The 18,628-nt window shown below is 37.4% G+C and overlaps 1 protein-coding gene across 4 annotated transcripts in view; it reads left to right on the plus strand.

Annotated features, from left to right (window-relative positions):
- The window catches only part of gpt (glutamic--pyruvic transaminase), a 37,194-nt gene that overhangs the window by 10,000 nt on the left and 8,566 nt on the right, over nt 1-18,628 (plus strand). For all 4 annotated transcript variants that reach the window (XM_079820182.1, XM_079820183.1, XM_079820184.1 and 1 more), the window contains 6 exons: nt 11,975-12,064; nt 12,282-12,390; nt 12,827-12,960; nt 14,092-14,335; nt 15,108-15,187; nt 15,374-15,510. In XM_079820182.1, coding sequence (XP_079676308.1) covers nt 11,975-12,064; nt 12,282-12,390; nt 12,827-12,960; nt 14,092-14,335; nt 15,108-15,187; nt 15,374-15,510 — 794 coding nt within the window. The remainder of the gene's footprint in view (nt 1-11,974; nt 12,065-12,281; nt 12,391-12,826; nt 12,961-14,091; nt 14,336-15,107; nt 15,188-15,373; nt 15,511-18,628) is intronic.

Raw genomic sequence — 18,628 nt, forward strand, 5'->3', positions numbered from 1 at the left:
ACAGGCGTCAGTACTGACAGTACTAAGCATAAAACACTTAGTGCCCATTAACAAGCACTATCTTCAGCACAATGATAACCGCAACCTTCAATAACAGAAATTCCTCTAAATGCTCTCTGACCCCTCCTATAGGAAGCAACATCATTGCAACTTTTAAGGCCTAGAAAGGTAGTAAAGATATTGTTAAAATAGTCCATGTGACTCCAGTGGTTCAACCCTATTATGAAGCGACAAGGATATTTTTTTGTGCACAAAAACACTGTTGATGTAGTAAATACAGTGCAGCACTTCCGAGTTCTACGTCAGAACACCGGCTTACCATTTCCAAAGCTGTTCACGTGAGCACCTCCAACGCATTTTGACGCAGGAGCTAGTCAATGGTGAGCCGCCGTTCTGAGCTGTGAGCTGCCGTAGAACTAGGAAGTGCTGCACTCTATTTACTACGTCAACAGCGTAGGAGACTGACATAGACAAGAAGAAATTGTTGAATAAAGTTTGTTTTTTGTGCAAAAAAGTGTTCTCGTCGCTTCATAACATTAAGGTTGAACCACTTTAGTCACATGGACTATTTTAAAAATGTATTTACTACCTTTCTGGACCTTGAAAGTGGTCGTTGTGTTGCTGTCTGTGGGGTTAGAAAGCTCTCCGAATTCATCAAAAATATCTTAATTTGTGTTCTGAAGATGAACAAAGGTCTTACAGGTTTGGAACAACATTAATGACAGAATTTTCATTTTTGAGTGAACTAACCCTTTAATCCCTAAAATGACTCTCCTAATGCAGTTCATTGCAAAGCATCTTGGGAACTTCAAATGCATTTCTCAAAAGCTTCGTGAGCTAAGTTGATTGTAGAGACCATTGGTGGCAAAGGCTCTACAATCTACTTTTGGGAAATGCAGCCCAGTTAGTTTGTCAACAAAAATTATTTATGTAACTTTAACACAAATTAATTAAGTAAAATATAGTAGGTGGATTGAACACAATGAAATTAAGTTGTGACAAATTGTTAAATTGTGTTACTTTAGCTAATTTATTTAAATAGTTTATTTAATTAAAATGTTAATTAAATTTGTTTTATTAAACTGAACAAAAGGCAAACAAATATTTTTGAGTGTATGTTTGTTTTATAATATCAATTGTGATTTTCACTTTGATGCAACATAATGTGAATAATAACCTCAAATCACAATTTCTCATTGAAGCAAAATTTGATGATCAGCAAGGAGCCACAAAAACCTTTTCTTCTTCTTTGTCCTTCAGAGCAGATTTCCTGTAGCTGACATGAGTCATGCCCTCTATAGGTCTGGTGCTGTCGTAGTGCGCATGTGTCGAATGTGTCCATCCTGAGCTTTAAAGCCACAATATTTAATTTTTCGACACTAGAGGTTGCTTATTCAAAACAAAGGCCTAGCTTGATGATGCCTGGATTTTGCATAGCTTTTATTATGCCGCAGACGACTGCTTCTGCTTCTTCTGGTCATGTGTACGCAGTGCTGTTTTATCATATTAGATACATTATTTAAGTGTGTTGAAAGTTATGTTATAATGCTACTTTGTGCATTCGCTCGGTGGCTACTATGAGACACTTGTTGCACACTGCAGAAAGATAGATCGATATTAGGCATGGTAAAACATGGTAATCACTGTAAATCAAGAAAAGATTTAAAAAATAAGACTAACTGTGTTGAGCTATATAACAATGATTAGTTTTCTGTCGATGAATATCCAAACAGTTGCTCGTCTGTCTAGTAAAGCACATAATATATTAAAGCGTCTTTGGTGTAAATGCAAACTCAGAATATTACGCAAACCTGCAATAATAATTAAATATGTTATAATAACACAAATATACTTTATGTATTTAATCTTACTTTATTAACCAATGTCTGATGACCTTCAATGATCCAATTCAGGTATACCAATAAGCAAAAAGTAAACTGAAGTTCTTTTCTTCTCCTGCGTCCTGTTCTTCTGTGATCTAGAATGACAGCACAGCTAAAAAGTTAGTTTGAGCTGCTCCCTTTAATCGTAATCATATGTGCGAGTCGGCGCATACAACAAAACATATCGGACCCATTTAAATTCTGCACAGAACGCTGTATTTCAAAGCGATATGGAGGAGATTATGATGATAAACGGTTAGAGATTAGGAGGAAACTCTGGCTTTACCAAACAGAAAGGCTCTAGTCAAACTGTGATATTAACAAAACGCTATTGGCCGTTTCAAAAAAGGGGAAGAGCTGCTAACATGTTTCAAGGCACTTCAGTGGGCCTTTAAAAAGCAAACAAGCAAGCCCAGGTGAGAAATATTATCGCAAAAGTAACATAACACATTACTTTCCATAAAAAGTAACTAAGTACCGCAATTAGTTTTTTTTTTTTTTTGAGAGTAACGCAATATTGTAACAGAACTTAAAACTTAAAAAAGGGACTTTCCCTAACACTTCTTATTTGAATTAGGCAAAATTTGACAAATCCTAAAAGCAGCCATAACTCAAATTCAAAGGACAATTGGCAAAGGACAATTGAGAAATAAATGTAAGCAGCACTAATATTTACAAACCATGTTTTTTTTAGCTAGCAGAGCAAAACTAGTTTGGGGAGTTTTAAAGGGATAGTTCACCCAAAAATAAACATTCTGTTTTGCCAAGTAAGACATGTTCCTGGAGCAACATATTTTGTTGGTTCTGGAAGAACTTTCCTGTACGAACATTTAGTCCTGACCCCATCCCTACCCCTAAACCTAATCCGACCCAAAAGTTATCCCTAAAATCAGAAGGAAATGATAGGTGAATAACAACCCTTTTAAGAATAAACTTGACATAAACCCTCAAATCTGATTGGTTGATTGCAATGTTGTTCCAGGATCAACAAAGATATTGATCTAGGAAGATGTTGTACTTGGTGAAATCCTGTTCACCCATCAGGTCCTCACGCCTCATGCCAATCCAAACCTCCATGATATTCTTTCTTCTGTGATATTCTTCTCCAACTCGTAAAATAGCTACATTTTTATTTCATGAGATCTTGTTGGATTCTCCTCAATACTCTGATTGTGTTCAGAAGTGTCGTATTACCCCTCCTAGCACTTGCATATGTATTGTCCTTGTGTTTCCATAGTTTATGGTCAGGTCTTTCTTGATTCCTAGTGTTAGATTTTGGTATATTTGGCCGAGCAGTCGTTTGGGTGGCTCGCCAATGTATTAGATTTCTCCAATACATAAAATAAGTAAGCTTGACCAGAGTTCTTGTGGGGAGAAGAATTTATTGAAGGTTTGTAGTGTAGCAGTCTTTCAGCATCGATGTTATCATGCCGCCCTTCAACAATCTTAACCCAACGTTCTGTGTTCTGAGACAGAACTTTATACAGGGAAGACAAAGGGCTTCAGACAAAGGGAAACTGTTAGGACCTCCCACACCCATCGATACTGATCCAATCAGCATAACAGTGACATTCAAATGCATAGATGCTAATCCAATCACTCATGGGCTCCAAGGGCCATTAAAGACAAATGGTGCTCATTTTACAAACAGGAACTGGCCTAGAAGATTTACATACAAAATCTATCAATCCCTCCTTTGATCATTTTTGATCACAATATAGATATCATGTACACATGCTGTATACAGGTTCCTTCTTAAAATTACAGCATAAGAGTTCATGGTGAAACTTATCATCCTCTTGAATGCTTGAATCCTCTTGAAGCTTTTATTTTGGAGTTGTGATCTTTTGGAAATGGCAGATAGTGTTGTGTTCTGTGTTTATTCATGAGAAAACAAACAGGATCATTGCAATTTGGATGTTTTACTATTAAACTCATTGCTAAGAGGCTGCTAGCCCGCTCGCAAGTGAAGTTAATAGTTGAAGGCCTTGCATGAACAATGCAGTCAGCTCACTGAGAGATTTACCTGTAAATACGTGCTGATCTTTGCTTTTAGAAAGTAATTCCCTATTTTTCTGAAAATAAGGCGGAGGACGACCCTTTCCAAGTGACCAGCATTTTACCTCTGAATGGCCTATTTTCTGACAGGAACTGCAAAACCTGTTTTCTTTGCCATTTGGTTGTCTGCTATGTTCTCCTGGAGTTTGATTTAGAAGGGTGTGCTTTTGTTCTTCAGTATGCTGCTCAAACCTCTTGGTGAGATCATTCCCATCTTTGTTTTCATCCCTCATTCTCTTTTTGCATTCACGAAACCAGTGTCCTTCTTTGTTGCAATAGTTGCACTTTCTGTGTCGTTCTTGACGTTGTGGTTTTGTGTGTGTATATCTCCAACCTCCTTTTTCTTGAACATCAATCCCCATGTTCCTTGTGCTGTGTGTTAAAGATCCAGATTGCAGAGTTCTTAGTTTGACCTCATGTGTCCTTTCAATTTTTGCTGACCACTCAACAAGCTGATTGAAAGCTGTTCCAACACTGTCCCAGTCGTCATATCGGATTTTTAGGGCTTTTGAGATTTCAGGTTTCAGTCCATTCACAAATGCAGTTTTCAGAGGCATGCTAGTATCCTTGTCTAGATCCTTACTGTCATTTACACCGGAGTGTTCCAACCAGGTTTGTGTGAAGCGTTCTTCAAACTCTGTAACAGTTTCTCCTGTTTTCTGCATGCATAAGGTAATTTTAGCCCAATTAATCTCTGCAGGTTTCAGTTCGAACAAGAAGGTTTTTACAGCTTCCCAGCCAGCCTCAATGTTCTCTTGAGACTCACCTACCCTGGATTCAACACTTCCAGTGAGGTTTTTTTGATCATTGTCTCTCATGTTGATATTAAGTATCATTGCTCCATCTAATGGGTGTAAGGAATAGATTTTCTGCAACCGCTGAAGAACTTGCCATACTTTTCGTGGTTGTTTGTACACATCTGGTAATTCCTTAGACCACTTGTCTACTTGCTCCGGTGAAGCTGGCTGGTATGTCTTACAGGGAATGTATTTCTTAATAGTTTTTTTTACGATGTGGGTTCGTCTTTCGCCTTCCTCCTCATACTCCTCATTGTCAACTTCAATTTCAGTCCTTCTGTTCTTGACAATTACAGGAGCAAGTCTAATCTTTTTGTTCTTCTTGGGGACATGAACATGTGTCTCAGGTTCAACATCACTGCCATCAGAGCTCTCAGTTTCTCCTAGCAGATGATGACGCTGTTGAACCTTCTCGAGTTCTTTAAATGGATAGAGCAACTCTTTCTCTATCTTGCTGCTAGATTTTATGGAATTTTGTTGCCCAGAAAGCAATTTTAACAGCTTGTCATTATCATTCAAGAGTCTTTCTTTTTCCTTCTTTTCATTTTGCAGTTGTTCAGCAAGTGCTCGAACTTTTGCCTTTTCCGCATTGATCTCTCGATGTAGTTTGTCAGTCTCACACTTCTGCAAATGTTGCCGAATTTGTTTGCCCAGAATAACAGATAATCCATCTCTCTTAGTGTTTGACCTTAAGTGATGTGTCTTTCCGTAAACCCTTTTAATATCCTGCAAGTCCCATAATCCATCTTCTGAATTTTTGATGCCATATTTCTTCCACATGTCATCATGGCACTTCCTCAGTCCCAGCCTTTTGTCCAAATATTCAAACAGGTTGTCTTTCATTTCAGCAATGGTTACATTTGGGGGTTCTGTTCCATGCTTTTCTGTGGTTGGCCTTTTTGTCTGGTCATTATCTTTGATTTGTGTAGACTCGGCCATGGCAGTACAGCAGATGTGTCCCCAAATTAGGATATTTGAGCTCAGGATAACCGTCAAGTGGTATCTGCACAGATTAAAAAAGAGAACAAAAGACAACAGAGCAGTATTCGTTCTAAAAGACAGCAAACATTAGGGTTGTCTCATCTGTTCAATCTGAGTCTGCTATTGTTATTCCTTCTTTCCCTATTTCTTAATTCCTGCGACACCTAAAGAACAGTGAGGTAAGGATGGACTATTGTGGGAATGCCTATGAGGGAAATCTTCACCCAAGGATTGGCCCCCGATGCCTGTTGCATTCGGTTCTTTCCTGGGCTCCTCACTGGTCCATGTGTCCGTCCTATCCTATCCCTGTTGGTGGTGGAACAACTTTGCAGTGTGACACATGAGTAAGCAGGTTGAGAAATATTTTCAATTTCCTCAAATCTCTGAGATGTTCTCTTAGCGCCACATAGTTTCACTGAATCAAATGGCACATCAGATACTGGTTGAATGGCTACGTCTGTTTCAAAGAAAGCTTGTAAATCAGGATAAATGTTATCAGGCTGACTAACTTCATTTACATCAGTTTTCTCTGCAGCTTTGTTGAGGTTCAATTTCTTAGTCAAAGAAGCTACTCTAGCACGGAGAAGCACAAAGAAGCTACTCTAGCTACTCTTTGTTCTGTTACCACACACTCACAAACACTGACTTCTCTGATCAACAGCCTTGTTTACACAGATCAACTATTGTTAACTTTTTTAGCAAAACAGAGGACAACACGAATATTAACTAAATGTTAATCTTCCCTGCCTAAAACAGAGGCAAACCATTTATTAGCACGTGAAGCTAACCTTCTCTATGAAGAGGCAAACACAAAACAAAAAAAAACAAAGGACAAACACAAAGATTTGCCTGTATGCTAATCTTACCTAAAACAACTCTTCCCTGGCAGCGCAGAGGAAAACACAGAAATGGGACTCGAACCCACCACAATAGCTCCTACAATCTCTCTGATAAACGGACTCAATTGTTTCTTTAACAATTCCTACAGACATCAAAGTGAAAGGACTAAGCCTCATACAGTTTCTACAGTCTCTGGACGAACGGACTCAATGTGTTTCTTTAACAATTCCTACAGACATCAAAGTGAAAGGGCTAAGCCTCTGCTTCTACAATCTCTCTGATGAACGGACTCAATTGTTTCTTTAACAATTCCTACAGACTTCCAGAGAAAGGACTAAACTTATACTTTATTTCAATAGCTCCTACAATCACATGAGAACGGACTCAACCGCTTCTTAAATGATTCTTATTGAGATGGGACTCGAACTCACCACAATAGCTCCTCAGAACTAAATCATTTAATGGGTTCCTACAGACTCATGAAAAAGGCCCAAGCTTAAAAGTCTCAACAATACACAGTATTGTGACTACACTACAAATCTTTACTGGTCTACTTATTTATTCTTTTCAGAAGTGGTTCTTTTAGAGAGCTGATAAGTTTCACTCACCAAATTAGGATATTTGAGAAAGATTCAGTCTGGAAATCTTTGTTCAGCTGGATGTTTCACTCTGGATTCCACAAGATGCAGTCTGGAAAGCAGATCTTTGTGCTTGAAGTTTCAATCTGGAATCAGTTTCTTGTTGCAGCTGGTGAGTTCTCTTCTTGTCAGTCTCTCCTGGCTGGCTCGCCAAATTGTTAGATTTTGGTATATTTGGCCGAGCAGTCGTTTGGGTGGCTCGCCAATGTATTAGATTTCTCCAATACATAAAATAAGTAAGCTTGACCAGAGTTCTTGTGGGGAGAAGAATTTATTGAAGGTTTGTAGTGTAGCAGTCTTTCAGCATCGATGTTATCATGCCGCCCTTCAACAATCTTAACCCAACGTTCTGTGTTCTGAGACAGAACTTTATACAGGGAAGACAAAGGGCTTCAGACAAAGGGAAACTGTTAGGACCTCCCACACCCATCGATACTGATCCAATCAGCATAACAGTGACATTCAAATGCATAGATGCTAATCCAATCACTCATGGGCTCCAAGGGCCATTAAAGACAAATGGTGCTCATTTTACAAACAGGAACTGGCCTAGAAGATTTACATACAAAATCTATCACTAGCATCTTGTCCTTTTGTTATTATATTTTAAAGTACATAATTTGCATCCAACTCTCAATCGTTTATGAGTTCATGGCTTGACATCTAGAAGTCTGACTCTCAGTTCATAACATGTTATGAGATCGGATTCAGGGCAATCCTGGTGGACTGGCTTCATTACACATTCCTGCTGGTCATGTAAGTACCTGTTCTGGCTGCATTAGCGCACTTTCATATAACAACATTTTTATGAGCTGGTTTTTTAACACTTCCAATTAAAATGTTGCAACGCTGACATAAAATATCATGATTTTCACAACACATAAATTATTACCGTTTGTAGAACAGCCGACACTGACGAAATTAATGTATTCACACATTTGTTACCTATATACTTGACAACTGCAGTAGTGTTTTAGCTAACTTATGAAAGAGCTCTATCAAACACTTACAGAGAGTTGAGAATGCAGGTGCAGAAATGCTGACTCATCCTAGACTGTCAGCTCTTTACTCCCTTTGCTGGCTGCTTGTGTCTTAAACAACTGATTGCAAGATTTTTAAATCTGACCCAAACCTAACAGTTTACTAATACTCTAATTATTAATGAATTGGTATAATAGACCCTTTTCACATTTCCGGGTTTCACAGAGCGGAAGTCGTCATAGTTGGGTTAACTGTTACAGTTGTGAATGAGAGAATGCATTAAATGTTTTTTTTTGTGTCCCCATTTGCTTAAATAGCTAAAGAAAAACGGCACAATAGTGATTTCACAACTTTCAAAAAGAGGGAAAAAATAGTGAGATTGATAGCAGCAGTCAAAAGAGAGAAATATGTAAATTTTTACCATCACTCCCATAGACGCTGTATTAGAAACACCCTCACAGCAGCGGTAACTTGTTTTTAATACAAAGTATTAGTGTTATAAATGTACATACATAAAAATACAAAAAACATTGCAGGATTTACTATATTGATGACCGTTAAAACGCGTCATCACAGTCTGTAAAAAGGAAGCTCATTAAATATGCAAATCTTATCCAATCCTAGCCGTGGGCTTTTACTTCCAAGTCTTCAGTGCGGCACGCCCATCAAAACTGAGTGTGTCTTGAGAGAGCCTCAAATCCAGGGCAGAAAATAGCCTATTACTTATTCATTATGATGTTTTTGAATGTAAAAACCACGCAAACGCAATAAGTTGACCTCAGACAACAGTATACATTTTTTTTTAAAAAGCAAGTTCATGACCCCTTTAATGCAATCTTCACATAAACCCATTATAATAAATGTCATGTTTGCCTCTGGCCTTCTTACCTGTTAGACAAATACAGAAGTTATCAAACACCTTTCATAACTGCATAAATAAATTAAATATAGATTATTCCTTATTAAAGCTAAAATTTTCTCTGTTATATTTGTTCTTTGATTAACATTTAATGACAGACATCACAGCGTCTGGTTTATTAGGCTGCTGCCACTTTAAGATCTGCCGCTGCCAAACCTGACGCGGATCTGAAACGATGTCACGCGCATCTCATTTTCTCACTCTTTACATTCATTTGAGACGTTATTTAACTCATTTAAGCCTGCTCTTATAAGAATACTCGACAAAACTGGCATTTTGGCATAATTTTGCATGTTATTGTTTGTTCAAGCTTGAAAGAGATCTCGATTCTGTCTGTGTGCACGATACTGGCGCGTATCTTTCTGTGCATCGTGTGTGTGGGTGTGTGTGTGTGTGTGTGTGTGTCAGGATATTCACAGACAGTGCGTTCTCGTTTGTCTTGTTGCGCTTGAATGGTTTAAAAGCATTTTCATGAATCAGAGCGAGATCATATAATGTAACGCTAGCCAAAGGATGGTCGAAAAAGGGATGCTGCGTTAATTGCGTTAAATATTTTTAACGTGTTAACGCACTAAATTTGCTCAGGAGACTTAATAAAGTTTAATTTAAGCATCAGCTGTATCCCAGAATTTTCTTCTAAAGAAATCAAAATAGATATACAAATGAGAAAATTTATACAAAGTGCATAGCAAAGCTCAGATCATTTGGTTTTGGAAGAATTGGATGATGAAAAGACTATTATCACAGACACTGATATCTTGAAAAAATATGAGCGCAGTTTGAAATATAACAGGGATTTCTCCTGAAACTCTGCAGGAGGCACATATGGGGTTGAGTCTGAATTTGCTATCCATTTAGTCTCTTTGCTGTTCAGGAGCAACAATTGAGCTATTGAAGAGGTCTCATTTCTGTCTGCCTCCCACACATTCACATTCAATGTTTGTATAGACTCTCACTCCATCTTTGATCATTGATTTCTTTTATCATTTCCTTGAGCAGGCAATATTTTTGTTGACATTCAGATGACAGTAAAAAAACATGTTTTATTATCTAACTCCGTAGAGGACAACATATTTGGAATAACAAGGTGTTTATGTGTTGCAATCAGCATGCAGTGAGAGTGATAGGGAGGTTGTTTGTGAGGCTTCAGCTGCACACTCTGTTAAAGTGCTTTTGAAATGAGTAAACAGAAAGAATGGACACAGAAGGGGACTGGGTGAACCCCTGCCATCAGCAGTACTACTGACCCTGGCAGCATGTTTGTTCGCCAGATAAGGCATGTAAAGCACTGCAGCATTTTAACCCTGTGCTGGCCAGACAAAGTAAGGTTTGAATAAAGGTTTTGTCACAAAACTAAAATTTAAAAGCAATCAGATTTAAATATTTTTGCTGGTCAATGATAAAAACCTGAATAAGAGACCCGGGTTGAAATTGTCTGAAATATAGGGGATGATAGGGGAAAGCTGCTGTCTAATTAGTCCCTTTGCCTAAAGCCCATCCCATATTGAGCTTGCTGACCACTGACCAATCAGGTAGAGCTTTCATCATGCATATTAATATCAACTCACACCTAGGCCATATCAAAGAGACTCGTGGGTGGGCAATTTTGACTTGGCTACCCAGAACACCCTACCAACCACTTAGCAACCACCCTGAATTCCCTGGCAACCACTCAGAACACCTTAGCAACGCCTTGGCAATTCCCCAAACCTAGCATCACACCCAGCTAACAAAAATATATTCTAAGAACATTTGCTAATGTTCCCATTAAGCTATGAACATGTTATTTCAAAAATTTTCTGAACAGTTGAAACATCCAGTTTTATAAATGTTTTTTTTTTAAATGTCTGTCTTATGCAAACATTAAGTGAACATTCCATTTTGCAAACATTATGGGGTTGTCACTTTTGAATGTTCTCTGAACATTTTGAAACAAGTAAATGTGAGACTAATGTCCAACTAAAACGTTTCAGAAAAAAAACATTTCATGAACGTATGGATAATGCTTTTGTGCTAATGTTTTGAGAACATTGTTAAAGAACGTTGTTTGAACGTTGAACATTCTGTTAACCTTACTGGAAGAACTGTTGTACATAACTTTAAGAGAACCCTGCCATAACGTTCTCTTTGCTGGATAGCAATACGTTTTAAACGTCAAACTCAAAATGTCTTTAGAAAATGTAAAAATCCAGTTAAAGTGCCCCATTATGCTATTTTAAAGGCTCCTAATTTTGTTTTGGAGGTCTCCTACAATAGATTTACATGCATCAAAGAAAAAAAAAAAAACATTTTAAATTTCTTATTGCACATCACCTCATTTCTCAGAGTCTGAAAACTCTTATCAGAAGAGTTTGGTCTACTCCGCTCTGATTGGTCAGAGAATTGCAAACATGTTTGATTTTTTTCTTTTAGAACACATTGTTTTCACTGGTAATGCAACTAGGTGCATGTTTCTGTGTGTGTTTGTTGTGTTGAGTACAACTTAAAAAATATTGTGTGAAAGGTATTGTGTGACCTCTAAGTCGTTTATTGTACACAATGCCTAGTTTTTCACTGTAATCATCTACAACAGGGTTATTCAAATCTTGCCCTGGAGGTCCAATGCACTGCAGAGTTTAGCTCCAACCCTAATCAAACACACCTGAACATGCTAATCAATGTCTTCAGGTTCATTAGAAAATCACAGGTAGGTGAGTTTGATCAGGGTTGGAGCTAAACTCTGCAGCGCATTGGACCTCCAGGGTAAGATTTGAATAACCCTGATCTACAATGTTGTCAAATGTTCAACCTTAACTCTATTCATGACTGATAACATCGATGCTATATATCATTGTTTGCTTTCTTAAATTTTGTTTGATATATTTTACTCCATAACAGGGGGTCAAGAAGCCTTTTGAAGAGGTCATTAAAGCCAATATCGGCGATGCTCACGCTATGGGGCAACGGCCAATCACCTTCTTTCGCCAGGTAGCTGACTCTTCTCCTTTTGCTGACTAAGAGTCTCAATGAATGATCTACTCTAGTCATTTATAGGTCCACTGCACTTTCAGCTGTTCCGTGCATTAACCAAAGTCAACAGTTTAGATGGACCAATTTGCACACAGCCAAAATATTTAATTGTGTTAATTGTGCTTAGTTTGTTTCTAGATGTTTTTATGGCCTCATAGCTGAATTGTTTTTCTAGGTGATGGCACTGTGTACATATCCACAACTACTTGATGACAACAAGTTTCCAGAGGATGCCAAAAACCGAGCGAGGCGTATTTTGCAATCATGTGGAGGGAATAGCATCGGTATGTGATTTGTGTATAATGGGAGTTGACATGAAATTTCAGATGATTTTTATTGATGTTTTTACTTGTTCATACAATGAAAGCCAGTGGGCTCCAGTGTTTTTGCACCCCATTGACTTTCATTAAGATAATTATATTTTATTTTCTCTTAAATTGTTATATCATATTTTGTGTTCTACAAAAGTAAGAAAGAAATGATGACCACTTATCCATGCAGTATATGTACATTTTAAATTAATATCCCACATACAGTTATAAACTAAACTCTACTAATTGTTAACGGCTGAACTAGCATCAATATACTCAGGGATGTTACTGATTAAAGTGTTTATGTTAGTCACTGTCCAAAAGGCATCTGAGGTTTTAAGGCTCTGTAATATGAAATTCTATCCATATTCACACCTCCCTTTGCTCTGCCCCTCCTCTTGTTCGTCAGGTGCGTACACAACCAGTCAGGGAATTGACTGTGTAAGGCATGATGTTGCGAACTACATACAGCGCCGTGACGGCGGTATTCCGTCTGATCCTGACAACATCTACCTCACGACAGGAGCCAGTGACGGCATTGTGGTACGTCAGGCAAATGCAAACACAGTTCTTTGTAGACTTAGCTTGTTTACTTGGCGTCAACAAGTTCCTGGATCAATATCTGTGATGATCCGGGAAAAACATTCCAATCAACCAATCAGATTTGAAGGACAAGTTTAGGCTTACAACCAGGGTTAGGTGCTTCTACATCAGTGTTATCATCACCTATTATTCCCCTCTGATTTTAGGGATAAGTTATGGATAGTGTTAGTTTTAGGGGTAGGGATAGGGATAGGGTTAGGACTGTTTTCGGACAGGAATGTTAAATGTAAAATATGTTGATCCAGTGTCTTTGATTGTTTACTTTGCAAAATCACGGTGACCCCTCAGGTTTTTGGTCTTTCAAAACCTGTTCTTGTATAAGTAATTTATTTTATTTTATACTCACAATTCTGACATTTTTCTTGCAATTGAGTTGACTTTATTTCTCGCAAAAACAAAGTTTGTAACTTGCAATTCTGACTTTTTTCCTCAAGATTGTGAGATATAAATGCGCAATTACGAGAAAAAAGTATTTTTATAAACTTTTATTTTTCCAAATTGTGAGATATCATTTGGAATTGAAAAAAAAAAAAATCTGAATTAGAAATTATAAACTCGCAATTGCAAGAAAAATGTCAGAAGTGTGAGTCAACATCAACCCAGAATTGCAACAAAAAAAAAGGATTTGTGAGATATATATATATATATATATATATATACAATTCTGACATTTGTCTTGCAATTGCGAGTTTATAACTTCCAATTCTGACTTTTTTTTCTCACGATTGTAAGATCAGAAAAAAGTCTGAATTGAGAAATAAAAAGTCGCAACTACCTTTTTTATCTTCTATTACGTAGCGGAAATAAGCTTTTATAGCAGTGTCAGACTAAAGATTTAATTTTTTTTAAATCCAATAGCCTTAGAGGGGCCAGCATATCAATTGGGACTTTTTGGTGCCTCTTTTTACTTGGACTTGTAAACAGCCTAGAAACACATGACATCTAGAAACCACATGACAAGGCCCCAACAACCACCTTCCTCCCCCTAGAATCTTACACCACTTACATTTTATTGAGGAAATCTAGTTTTTTCTCTAATGGTCTCATTGTCTTTGTCTTGTTGTCTTTCAGACCATATTGAAGTTGTTGACTGCTGGGGAGGGTCGCACACGGACGGGGGTCATGATCTCTATTCCTCAGTACCCTCTGTACTCTGCATCTATTGCAGAGCTGGGTGCCGTTCAGGTGAATTACTACTTGAATGAGGAGAAGTGCTGGAGTCTAGACATTAGTGAGCTACACCGCTCTCTACAGGCAGCCAGAGAGCATTGCAACCCCCGTGTACTGTGCATCATCAACCCCGGCAACCCCACTGGTAATTGCATTAAGAACAAATTAAAATTGATCATCTGTAATTCAGTGAAGTTAATAATTATTAAGTATACATTAATAATAACTAGCTATTAAAACAGATGTTATGTGTGTTAAATAAGAATTATAATATAGTATATTTATACAGCATTCAAAATATTGGGGTCAATAAGCTTTTTTAAATCTTTTTTTAAAGAATGTAATACGTTTATTCATCAAGGATGCATTAAATTGATCAAAGTAACAGTATATTTTTCAAATAAATGCTGTTCTTTTGAACATTAATATTCATCAAAGAATCCTGAAAATAAATGTATCATGGTTTCCACAAAAAATGTTTTCAACATTTATAATATGCTGAAAATATAGTCAGAAATGTTTCTAGATCATCAAATCATCATATTAGAATGATTTCTGAAGGATCATGTGACACTGAAGACTGGAGTAATGATGCTGAAAATTAAGCTTAATCACAGGAATAAATTACATATTAAAATATATTTACATAGAAAACAGTTATTTTAAATTGTGATATTATTTTACAATATGTATTGTTTTCACTATTGTTCAAATACGGCCTTGGTGAGTATAAGATACTTTTTTTCAAAAACTTTACAGACTCCAAACTTTTGGACCGTGTAATCAACCAAAGCGTGGTATAAATAATGTTTTTCAAGATTGTATTTTTAAAAATTATTTAATTAAACCTGCCATTTTTTTCTTCTCAGCTTTTCTTATAACTGATTAATTGATCGGCCTATTCTTTTTTTATATAGGTCAGGTACAAAGTAGACAATGTATAGAAGATGTAATTCGATTTGCAGCCAAAGAAAACCTCTTCCTATTGGCTGATGAGGTGAGTTAATACTGGGGGTCATATGGTGTTTACACCATATTATATCATACTATAAATCTGTATTCCCATCATATCAGCATCTACAGGCATAGAAGTGCACACTTTCATACAAGGGTTAAAGGCATACATTTCTCTCCCAACTTGCTCAGCACTGAACATTTCTTTTACCATGCGTCTGTTTCTTAGGTGTATCAGGACAATGTATATGCAGAGGGCTGCGAGTTTCACTCCTTCAAGAAAGTGCTGTTCGAGATGGGTCCAGAGTATTCAAGAAAAATAGAGCTGGTATCATTCCACTCCACCTCTAAGTGCTACATGGGAGAGTGAGTACACATCAGTCAGGCTTATCATTTCATAGAGAAACACACTTCATTGGTATGGACCTGGCTCAGTTGTATACATATCTAGTTCAGTCATGAAACTCTAGATGGCGCAGGCTGATAGGACATCATAACTGCATGGCACAAGTTGATTGGCCTCTGCTGATCCTGCAGCCAATGAGATTGCTTGCTCAACATTTAAATAGACTGGTTCATTGTTTGCTGTAGGCTAGTCCTGCATCAGAGTTCCTCTGAAACCCTCCACCTCCCCCACTTCACCTGCCTAGATCTGCTACTGGATTTATGTATGTCTATTTATGCAGCAGCAGATCTTACATGCTCACAGCAGAGTGTCTGTGTATCTATTAGCAGTAGCAAGTCCATAATTTTTTCAGCAGCAGCTGCAATAATCATCAGCAGCAGCACAGAAAGATCTTGTCAGCCAAGACCAAATACATTCACATTGCCATATTCAATATATGATATACTATTTTGAGTGTTTTCCTTATTGAAATGTATTTACTAAAGGTGTAATGGTACATTTATTCGTTCCAAACTGTCACGGTTTGGTGCAAACAGTCAGACGACGAATACAGTCAGTCACAGGCAATCTACACTCCAATCCAGAAGGGGGCGCGCAGTATTGCAACGCTGTTTGCTAACCACCACAACAAGAAAAGAGCAGAAGAAGAACAGTGCATGTGCGAATGACTCAAGGGGGTAATCCAGCACCCATGCTGCATTCCAGTTCATTTTTATTACGCCCTTCACTCGTTAACTTCCCTCCGTCTCGTTCACTCGGATGTGCGTCATTGCTTACGTTGGATGAGTGCCCACTACTGGCGGAACCTTTGCAATGGACTGAACTGGAACGTCCTAAGCACTTGATCACTTTACAAAATTGTTTAATGCAGCATTCTATATGTATATAGGTGTATTTGGGTTGTTTTAAATGTTTTTAAAAATATTAAAAATATCATGGAGTTGTTTGTGGTGGGGTAAATTAAACACGATATGGGGTGACGTCACAACCGTGTTGCATTGTGGTATATGAAGCTACCTGAAGTATACATATGAAGTAGACTCGCTCCCTTGGTCAAAATCGAGGGAGCAAGGGTCTGTCCATATAAACTTCCCTCGTCACGAAGTGGAACACACTTCAAAATGGCGGCGGGGATTCCCCCGAGGGGAAGTGCTTAGGGAAGTTCGCAAGTGCGTGTCTAAAACTGGAGTGGAACGCAGCACAGGAAAGCGTACCTTCCATAGGGGCAGCCATTGCTAACCAAGTCATCACCTGCTGTTAGCATTCCATTGACTCCCATTCATTTTGGCGTCACTTTGACAGCGAATAACTTTACATCTGAGGCGTTTAAAGACTCCATTTGTCCATTGTTTATTTCTAAAGAAACATGGCAAATGTATAAAAGGCTCCATTTTCTTGTATCTTACACTATCGCCCCGTAGAAGCCGTTTTTGTAAAAATAGGCTAACGATTGCATCATAACCACGCGACAACCGTCGCACAGTAGAGGAATTACCGTATAGACAGGAGGAGAAGCTTGCAGCCAATCTTTTGCTGTCTATGTACGAGGCAATTTATTAAAATAAATAAATACTATGCAAAATTACAAAATAATTAATCAGAACACTTACCAAAAGTTGCTCCTGCTCACACTTTCCGTCTCTGCAAGATTCGGTGATTCAGATCTCACTTTGCACAACTACTAGAAGACTAACAACTGTCAGACAGAATTGCGAGTTATAAAGTCAGAATTGCGTGATATAAAGTCAGAATTGCAAGTTATAAAGTCAGGTTGTGTGATATAAAGTCAGAATTGCGAGTTATAAAGTCAGAATTGCGTGATATAAAGTCAGAATTGCGAGTTATAAAGTCAGAATTGCGAGTCATAAAGTCAGAATTGCTTAATATAAAGTCAGAATTGCTTGATATAAAGTCAGAATTGCGAGTTATAAAGTCAGAATTGCTTGATATAAAGTCAGAATTGCGAGTTATAAAGTCAGAATGGCTTGATATAAAGTCAGAATTGCGAGTTATAAAGTCAGAATTGCTTGATATAAAGTCAGAATTGATTGTTAAAAAGTCAGAATTGCGAGTTATAAAGTCAGAATTGCAAGATATAAAGTCAGAATTGCATGATATAAAGTCAGAATTGTGAGTTATAAAGGCAGAATTGCGAGTTATAAAGTCAGAATTGCAAGATATAAAGTCAGAATTGCATGATATAAAGTCAGAATTGCGAGTTATAAAGGCAGAATTGCGAGTTATAAAGTCAGAATTGCAAGATATAAAGTCAGAATTGCATGATATAAAGTCAGAATTGCGAGTTATAAAGGCAGAATTGCGAGTTATAAAGTCAGAGTTGCGTGAAATAAAGTCACAATTGCGAGTTACAAAGTCAGAATTTCAAGATATAAAGTCAGAATTGCATGTTATAAAGTCAGAATTGCGAGTTATAAAGTCAGAGTTGCGTGAAATAAAGTCACAATTGTGAGTTATAAAGTCAGAATTTCAAGATATAAAGTCAGAATTGCATGTTATAAAGTCAGAATTGCGAGTTATAAAGTCAGAATAGCAAGATATTAAGTCAGAATTGCGAGTTATTAAGTCAGAATTGCGAGTTATAAAGTCAGAATTGCTTGATATAAAGTCAGAATTGCATGTTATAAAGTCAGAATTGCAAGTTATAAAATCAGAATTGCTTGATATAAAGTCAGAATTGCATGGCATAAAGTCAGAATTGCTAGTTATAAAGTCAGAATTGCAAGATATAAAGTCAGACTTGCGAGTTATAAAGTCAGAATTGCGAGTTATAAAGTCAGAATTGCGAGTTATAAAGTCAGAATTGCTTGATATAAAGTCAGAATTGCATGTTATAAAGTCAGAATTGCATGTTATAAAGTCAGAATTGCGAGTTATAAGGTCAGAATTACGAGTCATAAAGTCAACAAGCTTCCATAAATTGTAACAATTCTAATGCACAGGTTTTATTTTTCATCATTCAATTTATTTTGTACTTTTATAACACAAGGGGCCCTATTTTAACGATCTGAAACGCTAGTGTCAAAGCGTGAAGCGCAAGTAACTTTGTGGGCGGGTCTC

The sequence above is a fragment of the Gobio gobio genome, assembly GCF_949357685.1.
Source record: "Gobio gobio genome assembly, chromosome: 6".
In the NCBI taxonomy this organism is placed as follows: Eukaryota; Metazoa; Chordata; class Actinopteri; order Cypriniformes; family Gobionidae; genus Gobio; species Gobio gobio.